This window comes from Urtica dioica, chromosome 7 (assembly GCF_054948205.1).
Source record: "Urtica dioica subsp. dioica isolate 48M chromosome 7, U.dioica_male_clone48M_v1_H2, whole genome shotgun sequence".
NCBI lineage: Eukaryota > Viridiplantae > Streptophyta > Magnoliopsida > Rosales > Urticaceae > Urtica > Urtica dioica.
This window is the reverse complement of record NC_142762.1, coordinates 37,236,225-37,247,971: the sequence shown is the minus strand read 5'-3', so window position 1 is coordinate 37,247,971 and position 11,747 is coordinate 37,236,225. Positions and strand designations below refer to the sequence as shown.

General features: G+C 38.3%; 2 protein-coding genes across 2 annotated transcripts; one reads left to right on the top strand and one right to left on the bottom strand.

Annotated features, from left to right (window-relative positions):
- The first annotated feature begins 744 nt into the window (after positions 1–744).
- Positions 745–4,123, top strand: LOC149391249 (purin-rich alpha 1). The gene is made up of 6 exons (XM_089620646.1): positions 745–977; positions 1,903–2,423; positions 2,535–2,582; positions 2,987–3,127; positions 3,238–3,477; positions 3,588–4,123. The coding sequence occupies exons 2-6, from the start codon at positions 2,115–2,117 to the stop codon at positions 3,738–3,740; spliced, it is 891 nt and encodes a 296-aa protein (XP_089476772.1). The 5' UTR covers positions 745–977; positions 1,903–2,114; the 3' UTR covers positions 3,741–4,123.
- Positions 4,124–5,639: 1,516 nt separating this feature from the next.
- PTP1 (protein tyrosine phosphatase 1) lies at positions 5,640–8,521 on the bottom strand. Its single transcript, XM_089620750.1, has 8 exons — positions 8,104–8,521; positions 7,844–7,926; positions 7,621–7,761; positions 7,398–7,532; positions 6,749–6,897; positions 6,516–6,657; positions 6,092–6,178; positions 5,640–5,982 (listed from the first exon to the last, which is right to left on the bottom strand). Exons 1-8 carry the CDS (start codon positions 8,369–8,371, stop codon positions 5,968–5,970), a joined length of 1,020 nt encoding a protein of 339 aa, XP_089476876.1. The 5' UTR covers positions 8,372–8,521; the 3' UTR covers positions 5,640–5,967.
- Positions 8,522–11,747: the final 3,226 nt, after the last annotated feature.

Genomic DNA, 11,747 nt, shown 5'->3' with positions numbered 1-11,747 from the left:
ATGAGAATGGAGACGTCTTCGTCGGCTTCGGAAGTGACAAAATCAGAAAATTGGTGACAGAAAAGGAGGACGGAGGTAATATCGGAGGATTGAAGTATTCGAAATTGACGGAGAGTTCGGAGGTAATATCGGAGGATTGAAGGATTCGGAGTCGGATGCGAAAATTTTGGTGTGTATTTGATGAGAGGTAAAATAGGAATATAAGATTGTTTGGTAGTGGATTGAGCTAGTTACCTAATTTAAGTGATAGTTGGACTAGAATTTTAAAGAATGTAGCTAATTTGGGCTAAATATCTAACCGGCCCTTAAAAAAATAATCTTGGGATCAAATTTATTTTTGAAACCAGATTGCTTCACATTTTGGCTATTTCACTAAATTAAGATAAATTTTGACTATTTTGTAAATTTATAACTTTAAATTGGCTATTTAGTTACATCACCCATAAAAATAGAATTAAGAATTATTATTATTTTGGACTTTGTAGTTTGTATCAAGAGCATACCTTCTTTTAATTTAAATTTGTCTAATTTCTATTTTAGTATAAGTTATAACATCAGTCATCAACAATTGTGAAAGTGCGTGAGATATAAAAAGCAAGGAATACAGAAACAGAAATATATAGAGATTAAAAAAAATAATAAAAACGAAGCAAATAATATGAACTATAAGCCGTTGGATTGAGTATATACAAAAAGATAAACGGTCAATAGAATCAGTAAAAGTTCACTGTTTGTGTGTGTGAGTGTATCGTATTGTAACTGAACCCACTTGAGACTCCATTTTCGTCTCTTATCTCTCTCTCTCTCTCTCTCTCTCTCTCTCTAACTACCTCTTATGTTCTTGATTCAACCCTATCCAATTCATAGCCTCTCAGCTCTCAGATCTCGCTCGAGAATTTTCTCTGAGAGTTTGTCTGATTAGGTTTTCCGTATTTTGGTGATTGTCCTCGTTCATTCTCTCGTCAATTGTCATACTGGTACGTGCTTGGATTTCTCGTTTTCTTTTTCCTTCGTATTTATTTTTCTCAGCTTCTTTTCTGTTGTAGTTCTTGCTGTTTCATTGGAAGTTCTCTTTACAATTGCTTTATCGTTGGTTTATTTGAATATTGCATCGTTGACTAATCGTTTGGTAAATGCTTCAATGATTTGGTTCTTCTTGATTGGAATTTGAGAAAGGGGATGGTTGCTTTAGTCGAATTGCTGATATAACTTAATAATTCAGCTCATTTAATCGGTTTCGACGTGATTTGATCAAATGGATCCAGTTTTTTGGTTGATTGATGATTTTTCGAAGAATTTTATTGGATCAGAAACGGGTTTAGTTCGTAATATTTAGGTAAATGGTTATCTAGTCCTTCCCCGAGTAAGGTTCTTGGTCAATTTCATTTATTTGAGGTTACTAGATTTTTTTTTATTTTTTGCTTATTTATTTATTTTTTTCACATTCCCAAATAGTGGATCTGAGTGCGGGTTTTGGTTGAACAAAGTAAAAATTTCGCGGAAAAATTCTACAAAAAAAAAAGCTGTGACATGTAAACTAATTAGCTTATTGAGATTTGAGACACATATAAAAATCTGTAAACTAAATATTGAAGTCTGATTAGGCTGCAAAGAAAGATACATTGCTCATTGAAACGTACGGGCTCGCTTGCTCCATTATCATTCGTTTAAGTAGCTCATTCTCAAGAAACGATAATTTAACTATCTAAAAGTTCACTGTTGAAATTTTTTACTTGGTCAATGCTTTATTTTCATAGCAGACCCCAATGGTGATGTGTAATGGAACATACGTTTCTTTCTTTTTCCCTCCCGCCTTGCATAAATTAGAAATTTGCCACAGAATCTATCTTTCCCAGATCTGCAATGTTTGTCTTTCCGTAATACAATTTTTTTTTTCTGCAGGTAAATATTGGGATAATATAACTAGTGTCATCCCGGCATTTGGGTTGATACATCTGTCATAACAAATTCCAGTTTTCCCTAGAATCACAAGGAGAGGAGAAAAGATCCAAATCGGCTCTGTTTTTCAGTATCAACTAGAATCCGGAAGTAGAAGTGCGGTCAGTTTAGTTTCTATTTGTGGTTGGTTTTTTGGTGGTTTAGCTTTACGGAAGATGGAGGGAAATTCTGGGGGTGTTGGAGGATCAGGAGGGACACCATCAGTGGCGGCGACCGGTGGAGGAGGAGGGAATGATGTTGAGTTGCTTTGCAAAACACTTCAAGTGGAGCACAAGCTCTTCTACTTTGATCTGAAGGAGAATCCTCGGGGCCGGTACCTCAAAATATCGGAAAAAACATCAGCCACTCGCTCCACCATCATTGTACCCTTCTCCGGGATATCTTGGTTCCTCGATCTCTTTAACTACTATGTCAATTCCGAGGATCAAGAGGTCTTCAGCAAGGAGTTGCAGCTCGACACCAAGGCAACGGCCCTTTCTGCCTTCTGCCTCTTTTTTCATTGTTCTTCGTTCACTCTTTTTATTTTTTTTGTTACCCGATTCTTTACTGACCCTTGTTTCCATGTTTGTCATTAGGTGTTCTACTTTGACGTTGGTGAGAATCGAAGGGGTCGTTTTCTCAAGGTAATTTTATTTTATGTTGCACATTTGGGTCGGTGTTGTCTATTGAGGCTGGCCTGATTTGTTTTGTCCAATCCATCACTCAGACTTACCTCTTTGTATTCATTGTGTTGTGGCTTCATTGCAAATGTCAATAACTCTTCTTTTGCTTTATTCTTGTCGTGTATCTTCTGTAGCTTATCTCCTTAAGCTTCTAGCAGTGTCTATATGTCGGTAATGAAAACCTTGAACCAGAATGAGAGTAAATTGAAGAAAAAAGTATATTAAAAATAGTTCCTAAAAGTTATATGTCGATAATGGAATCTCGTACTGCTCTTCAGCAATCTCTTACAAGTTCTGACGCTTGGGATACCAAGGCAACTTGTGATGTTTATTCAGTATTGCTTTAAATTGAATTACTTGTGCAGGTTTCCGAGGCCTCTGTTAGTAGAAACCGCAGTACTATCATAGTTCCTGCAGGAAGTAGCCGAGATGAAGGGTGGGCAGCTTTTAGAAACATCTTGGCCGAGCTCAATGAAGCATCGAGGCTTTTCATTCTACCGAACCAGGTCTTCTTTTTATGCATTAATGTTCTCTCCATTATTTACGACTTTGTTTTTCCTTCAACGGAAGATCTCACACGTTCTCTCGTCGCCACCGGGATCGCATTCTGAAACAGCCAAATCCCGAAGCTGCAGAACGTCATGTTGGGCTCTCGGACGATGTCGGGGCGGGATTCATATCTGGTCACAGTAGTCAGCCCGCTCCATCTACGGAGCTGAATGTCGACAGATCTGTCGAGTTGGCCCAGGAAGAGATCGCTAACATGGGAATCTCAAAAGTGATCAGAGCCGATCAGAAAAGATTCTTCTTCGATCTTGGCAGCAACAACAGGGGCCACTTTCTGAGGATATCTGAGGTGCACTATTTTTTTTTTTTTTTTTTTTTTTCAAGTTTCTTTGATCTATTAAGTTTGTAAATGATCTGAAAGGAGGAAGTAAAAAAAAAATAACCCAATCGAAATCACAGGTTGCAGGCTCTGACCGGTCCTCCATCATTCTGCCGCTGTCGGGGCTGAAGCAGTTTCATGAGATGGTGGGTCACTTTGTAGAGGTCACGAAAGACCGGATTGAAGGGATGACCGGTGCAAATGTTCGGACAGTTGACCCTCCTCAGAGATAAATACAAATTATTGGTAAAGGTGGTTTTGGCGTGGGAATAAAAGATGATTCCAGTCTGCCAAGTCTCAGCATAGATAGAGGTGGAAATGGGGTTTCTATTAGGGGTGGGAATTGGTGTTTCAAGTTGTTTTTGTTTGTTTGTTTGTTTGTTTTGTTTTTTGTTATGTACTAGTTCATCACCGTCATCTCTCATTCAAGTCCGAAATAATCCGATTTCTGCGTGATCAGTCAAGATTTCGGAGATGATTGCAAAGCCTGTGAATTGGAATAGGGAATAATAGGGAAAGCAGATCAGATACTTGTAATTGTCAGTTTGATAGTTGTTGTACGTGCCACTCAATTCTTAACTCAATAATTGACCATTCTATGTGCTTTATTTGTTCATTTATTTTCAGATAGTTAAACTTTCGTGCAGGTGTGTCCATTTGTGTATCAAATGCAATTTTGTTACTCAGATTCTCTTGAAATTTCACCTCACTTTGTCACAAATTGTTAGCTTGCATATGCTATGGTTTTGATGACGAAGATTATCAGTTATCTTGTCGTGAACTACAATTTCCATTTACAAAACCTTTTGAGAGTTGGTGGCGTGTTAGCTAAGCTTCTTGCAAATTTCCAAGCTTGATGTGAACACAAAGTTGACAAAAAAAAAAATTCTCCTTGAAGCTGGTTCTGGCTGCATCTTCGGTCCTGTAGAGGAAGAAGAAATAAGGATTTTGAAATACTTGGTGGGGGCACAATGTTGGTGGTTTGGAGTCGGTCTTCGTTAAACGTGAGTATTTGAACATTACAAAATTTTATTCCGCCCAAACCGAAATGCCTATTCAGTTTGGAACATGGCTGCCATACCGGAACGGCACTTTCATTTTGGCACATAAAAAAATAAAAGATAAAGTGTAAATTCACTGAAATAGTACGGCATAAATTATGCTTTGCCATTGTTCCCATAACCGGTTCGGAATTTCGATTAGCGGTCTTTCAAAGAGTAAGGAAGAGAATTTTGATTCTCTTCCAAATTGTTTGCCAAGGTTTAGTCCTAGTCGGTGGTGGTTCGACATGGTTCTCCATTGGCGGTGGTGCGACATAGGTCTCCGTTGTCGGTGGCGTGGCTTGGGTTTCCGATGCCAGTGGTTCGCCGGTGGCTGCCATCAACGGTATTGCAGCGAGAACATCGCACTTGTATTGGCATGCTTTTTTTTTTTTTTTTTTTTTTTTTTTTTCTTCTTATTACTGCATTTTAGAGCACTTAATTTAGTCTTTATGATACAAATATTGATATTTTTTTTTAATTGAAGTTGAATCATCCTACTTCGTCAGAGGAATACTGATAGATTTTTATCTATATATGTTTGGATCTCTCAATCAACCAGTGCGGTTCAAGTAAGTGCTTAAATGGTATTGTGTAGTTTGTTTTTAAATACGTACAAAAATGAGAGATGATGTGTGCTAACTGTTAGATTTGATTTGACCGTGTATTATAATGTTCTACATAAAAATCTGCAAGTATTATACCCCTATTCTAATAAGAGAATAAAATGTCATACAATAATATATATACACAGAAATGGCATTCATAATAATAAATTAAAGCCATATTACTCTCAAAACACGTCACGCTAATAATATTTTTCATCTGTAATACTTTGAGCTTTAACTTACCAATCATTCACAAGTCAAACACTAAAACTTACGAAATTTTTGTTACTATGCAAATATTGTTTCCAAGTTGAGCACTGACGCTTGAATAGCCCAAAATATGTGAAGAAAGAAATCACCACCATTCCCTCTTTAAGTCGTCTCTCGTGTATTACGCTATAGTTTGCTATTTTTTTAAGTGCCCATAGTTATACTAATGTCGTGTACCAAAAATCTTAGAGAGCTAACAGACGAGACATTCAAGGACCATAAGATTCATTCATAACACACGAAAATGAAATCGATACTAATCTTACTCATGGCCAACCACCGCGACACATACTTCTCAGCATTAGATGGCTATAGTAAAAAACCTTCGCCTAAGACTTCAGAAAAATGAAGATTTCCCACAATAAGTACTCGGAATACTGTGCGACATGAAAGTATATATTTTGGAAGAGGAAAAAAAGACGATGATCTGACGAGGCGAAGAATCCATTAATGTACAGGTAGGGTAGAGAGGAGCTACGCATCTTTGTCTGTTCAAGCAAAAGATAGCCGGAGTTTTCGCTTGCATTAGCCAATAGCCATTGTTAACCTGACTGCTCCTGAGTCACAAAAAACATTTATGGATTTACAAAAATGTAGATAAATAAATAAAATTGAAGCTGTAGATCAGGACGAGGAGAAGCAATTTGTAATAAAGAGAGAAGGTACCCCAGTCGAATTTCTTTCCCTGTTGAGTCCTGAGATGAGGTCTTCCAACTCGTCGACAATGGCAGTGTAGCAGAAACGGTATTGCTCCTATTGGACAAAGCAGAGAGAAATCCGAACATCTCAACAAGTTCGTCTTACACACGAATGGCTTTATAGTGTGTGTGTGTTTTTTTTTTTTTTTTTTGTAAATTGTTAAATACATGGCTACCCTCCTTATGTTTTATGGAAACTTTTTCTTACACCACTCTTTCTTATCACACATAATCCTGACACTGATGTGTTCCGCTTGAAATCGGTACTTCCTAAGGAACTAATTAGTGATCAGCTATTTTCACCCCCAGTAACACCTTAATCAACTCTAATCAAGCATGTAGCTGATAGAATAGCAAGAAAAACTATTTTCTGTGTAGACGAGAGAACGTACCAGGGTTTGAACCATTCCAATCCGTTGAGACCTAAACACGGCTACGGTATTAACAAGATTTATAGCAGACATATCTCCTGCAAGAATTCTTTGAACAGTGTTATGAATCGCACAGTATGTTCCAGTTCTCCCTATTCCTGCACTGAGCATGAAAGATGTGTCTGTGAGATAAATAGGTAATATCATTTAAATTCGAAATCACAAAACAGCAAAGTGATAGACCAGAGATAAACCTGCAGTGAACCACGATAGGACCAGCACTTGGTGGCACTTGGTTGAGTCGTTTGAACACTTCTCGAACTACAAGTGTGTCTTTAGGAACTCCATGGTCTGGCCATTCAGGATATTGAATATGCAGAACAGACATGGGTGCTTCCTCAGACTGCACTGAACAAAAAACAGGATTAGATCGATACAAAAATGACCACCTCTCTTGTGTTTGACATCTGAAATCTTGCAACAAGTTTGAATGATATCTTGCTCAATCAGGGGGGACAAACAAACCAGGGTTTCTAATATGAATCGAAGAGAAAACGATCCCAAAAAGCAAATCACTGCATGATCACGGGAGACAGATTTTTCTTCCTTTCTTCTTTTCGAAGCTCATATATTAAAATCTGCCGGCTAAAGACAAGTGGAAGTTAAGAATCTATTGTGAATTGCCGTTTGGATCAAGTAAAAAATTCTTGTTCGTTATCCAAAATAAAAATAAAAAATTAAATAAATTCTTTGATGTAACGGCTTTTAATTACTGTCAGTCTGTTTTGGTCACCTTTCGTGTTTTTATTGACTGAAAAATCCAAGGCAACTTTCAGATGCCTCAAAACAACAGTTAAGCCATTCTTTAATTCATTCAAAGCTTCACAATGATACGAATCTGACCTCCTTGTAGTTCACCTCCAGGTGGCGCAGCACCAATGAAGTACCAGGGGGACTTGTCCACTTAGTGTTGATGCATATATTTCCGAATTCTCTTGGACGATCTTCTGCCTGGAAATAATCTCCACATTTCTCTGTCTGCATATAAAAACCAATGAATTAGGATATCACATGTAGCCTAGAATTGCCAAGTCTTAGATTTTGGACTGATAAAAATGAAGAATACCCTATAATTGTCAATCAGCCTAGTTATCATCACAATCGCAGGGCATCGTTGTTGAATCACCATCTCCCAGAAGTCCTCGTAAGTGTCTGGAAGCGGACCTTGTGTGGCTATGAACCGGGAAACGCTCTCCGAATCAGAGGCCTAGAACAAGAAACCTTCAGTTCATTATTTGCAGATACATACATACATACGCGATAGATACAAATTACTATAAAAGATCTACCGCAACGAAGCTGGCATTAATGTAGCCCCTCGCCGAAGGTCTGTAATCTTTGCAAGATTCGAGGACGACTCTAGTGCTGTCAACTGAAACAAACCAATTAATGAGTTTCTTGGTCACACACATATACAGTCCCTGAACTATGTTCATCAAGAAAAAGCAAATTAAATCACGACTCCAAGAACACGAGAAATGAAGGCCAAACAGTTTATTGTTCAGTTCTAATCAAACAAGTAGCAAGAGAAGAGAGAGTGTAAGCTTACAAGGCAAGACATCGGTGTATCGATTCTTGCTCAAGTTGACGGGGTCGACAGCGACGGTACTTCTGTTTGTCATCTCGATCGAAGAAAGCCTATTAGCCTGGAGCGAGGCGAACTCTTTGTGAATCCTCTGCGGGGTTCGGAGCTTGTCCTTGAAGAGCCCTAGGGCTTCCGAGCACCACCTGAGCTGGTCGGGGCTCAGCGAAGCTCGCGGTGGAGATTCGGGCGAGAAGTTCAGAGGCGCCGAGGGCTTACCGGCGACGGAGTCCATGGCGGAGGAAAATTTCCGGCGGGCTCTGGATCGCCGTGAAGTGACGTTCCCCAGAATGTAAGAGAGAGAGAGAGAGAGATGATGTGTGTTGGTGGGTTGTGATTGGCTGTTATTTTTGTTTCTTTCTTAGCGTGCAAGGGCAGCGATTAGTGGGTGGGTGCATTATATATATATATATATATATATATATATATATATATATATATATATATATTTTAGTAGGAGCACTATCGGTTAGGATTACATGATATATATTAGCCGTGTAAAGCGCAGGTGACACTATCGGTCAAGATTATTTTATTTTATTTTTAGGGAGGGCTTTATAACTACCCAATGATACAAGATAAATGTGGGCATTGCGCTCGCCGGGATTCGATCCCGCATCTTCCCCTTTCCCTTGGGGGGAGAGTGGTGTTACCACTTGGTCCAAACAAGCTTGGATGTATGAGTTTATTTTATTATTTAAACGATAACATTTTTATTAAAATGATTTAACCAGTGAATAAAGCCCCTTAAAAAAAGTGAAATAGGGAGGTTTTAATGGATATTTGTTCGTCTACAAGTCAGAGATCTAGATCTAAATTAGTGTTGTTGGATCTTTAATCTAAATTTATAATTTAGCAATCATTAATTAGCATCAAATTTGATAAATGGAATTCAAGTGTTTTCTATGTGCATGGATGTCGATTGGGGTTGAATTTTATATTGCCACCAATCCAATCTGTAATAGTTGGGCGTGATACATATTACATGTGAAGAATAAAAATTGTGTTTTTTTTAGCCAAAAAAAATAAAAATAAATTGTGTTCATGGTCCATCTTTTATATATATCTAAAGAAGTTTAGAATATTTATTGAGATGTATTATAATTTAAATTATATTGGCTTTCCTTTTATTCATGTTGAAGAACCTTTTTAATAATAAAAAAATAAGATGAATTGTGACATTTGACTCTTTAATTATGACGTATGAATAAGATGTTTGAATGGTAAAAATAAAAAATCACTCTATATATCATCACACACAAAAAACAAAAATCAACCGATATATCACACACACAATTTTGGGTCAAGCGGCTAAATGGCCAAATAGAACTTAAGGATTTGCAAAATAGCCAAAGTTTATCAAGTATAAGCAAAATAGCCAAGCTGCGATTATTAATCCAGGCAGGATTAAATTTAATCCACACAAAATATCGGGATTAAATTTAATCCAGGCAGGATTAATTTAGTCCAGGGATGAGAGTAATGGCTATTTTGGTTAACCTAATGAAACTATGGCTATTTTGCAAAAGCCATAGTTTGAATTGGCTAGTTCATGCCATTTTTCCTAAATTAATATATATCTCTTTCACACACACGACCACTCCTTAATAACCTCATCAATTACACATTGTTCTTTAAATCATTTGCAGTTTATTTCACTCTTTAAAATAAATAAAGTAGTAACTCAATTATGTAATACACCTAATGTTTCTTTCTCACCTAATCAAAAATAATAAATTCGTCGCGACTTGCGACTAATTCAACATTAAAAAGCTAAACGGGCCGAGCCGCAAAAAAATCCATCATAGGTCCAAAAAGAGCCAAAAGTCCATCAAAAGCGGTCCAAGTCGAGCCCACGCTCCCACGCGCCACGCGCGCCTCAAGAAATTGACCACGCGCAACATCAATGGCGCGCCGCGCCCACCACTTGCGCGGCGCGCCTACGCCTAGAATCGGCGCGTGCAAGACCTGTCGTGCATACCTCACAATGTCCCGCGCACTATGCACTCGCCCATGAGGATTTTTCAGTCTCCTCTTCACTATAAGCGGACCTCCGACCCAGAAAGAAAAAGTACACAATTCTCTATCAACACAATCATTCGATTATAGAGTTGTGAAACGTTGCCGAGGACCCTTCACACTTGCTTTCACTCTGATCGCGCTCGATTCTCTCAAATATTCTCAAAGAATATCGGCCTCCACCTCACTCATTACAATCAGACTATTGTTAAACGTCGGAGCGCGGACTAAAGTCGCCGCCTCTGCGCCCTTCTTCTTCTTCTTCTTCTCAGATCTCCGCGACGAACGAAGAACATTCTTGAGCTATGAGAGGAAACTTGTGACTTTCGAGTTTCTATAAATTCGGCTCGGGTGCGACCACTTGGTCCGGCATTGGGTCGACACGCCCGAAGTCTTCAACGTTGTTCAATTTTGAGTGACAACATATGTCATCATTTACTCGTCTTCTATATTCTTTATTCAACCGGATTATCCTCTTACGATAGTATGTATGTCGTAAATTATGTGCGCGGGTGTACATCAGCCCTAAAGATGTGATTTAAAGATTTTTACTGACGGAACGGAGTTGCAAAAGTTGAAAGTAAAAAAAAGACTGCATTTAGTGGGCAAACTTCGCTAGAGCATCAATCGAAATTGTATCTAAGTGAGGATTTGTTTGGTGTGCCTCATTATTGAGACGTGTTCAAAAACATCGATGCATCTGCAGTTGGTGTGTGCGATTTGGGGTGGCTCCTTGAGTGCGTGTCTTTCTTCAATGAATATATGCACAAGGGACTCGATGTAAGTGTGCTCTTGGCGGAGTTATTAATGTGCAGGGGATCCGACGACTTCATTTCATTTGGCTTGCACTAAATGCTTGGCACGACGACTCCAATAGCATCAATGATGACATGCACGAGTCAACTGCACGTCGATTCTCTTTGTGGCTTCCATCTTCTAGTATATCGTTCTTTGGACAAAGTCTAACACTGTTGTTTTACTTTTGTATTCGTATTTTTCTTTGTTTATTTTGTATATTTTTAACATCTTCGATGAATAAATATATATTTTTTTAAATATAAATTTATGCAAGTTTGAATTCTTCTTTCAATATCTCTTCGTCTAGGCCTTCATTCATCAATTTGAGCCAATGAAGTGTTTGATATTATGTGCATTACGGATAATTTTCTATCCAAATATGACACACATTTAAATTTAAATTCTATATAGGCTTGCATCTGATTTTTCACTTTATCAAATTGTGTACACAATAATAACAATAATAATAATGATGCTCTCTATTTTTAGGTGAGCCCTCCTCTGTGGAACTTTCAACACATCTCTTACAGGTCTGAAACATGGTTTTCGAATCCTCAATGGACGATGATGTCGATTTGCTGGTGGATCTTACAGATGCGCTCAATATGGAAGAGGAAGACTGGGAGGACGCTTTTGCTGAAGAGCCTGGCGGAGGGAAGACCCGGTCAAAATCCTCGACGGTGGTTGGAAAAGCTCTGGCCCTAAAAATTGGTTCTTTGAAACTTTTGAACTCTATTCTCCACAGGATTTGGTGGGATGTCAAGGGGTGGAAGTCCAAACTCTTGGAAAAAAAG

Coding starts and splice junctions, on each gene's coding strand:
- LOC149391249 (XM_089620646.1), top strand. CDS start 2,115: ATGGAGGGAAATTCTGGGGGTGTTGGAGGATCAGGAGGGACACCATCA. Junction 3,128..3,237: donor TTTTCATTCTACCGAACCAG/GTCTTCTTTTTA, acceptor ATTCTGAAACAG/CCAAATCCCGAAGCTGCAGA. Junction 3,478..3,587: donor ACTTTCTGAGGATATCTGAG/GTGCACTATTTT, acceptor TCGAAATCACAG/GTTGCAGGCTCTGACCGGTC.
- PTP1 (XM_089620750.1), bottom strand. CDS start 8,371: ATGGACTCCGTCGCCGGTAAGCCCTCGGCGCCTCTGAACTTCTCGCCC. Junction 7,927..8,103: donor ATACACCGATGTCTTGCCTT/GTAAGCTTACAC, acceptor GGTTTGTTTCAG/TTGACAGCACTAGAGTCGTC. Junction 7,762..7,843: donor TTAATGCCAGCTTCGTTGCG/GTAGATCTTTTA, acceptor TTCTTGTTCTAG/GCCTCTGATTCGGAGAGCGT.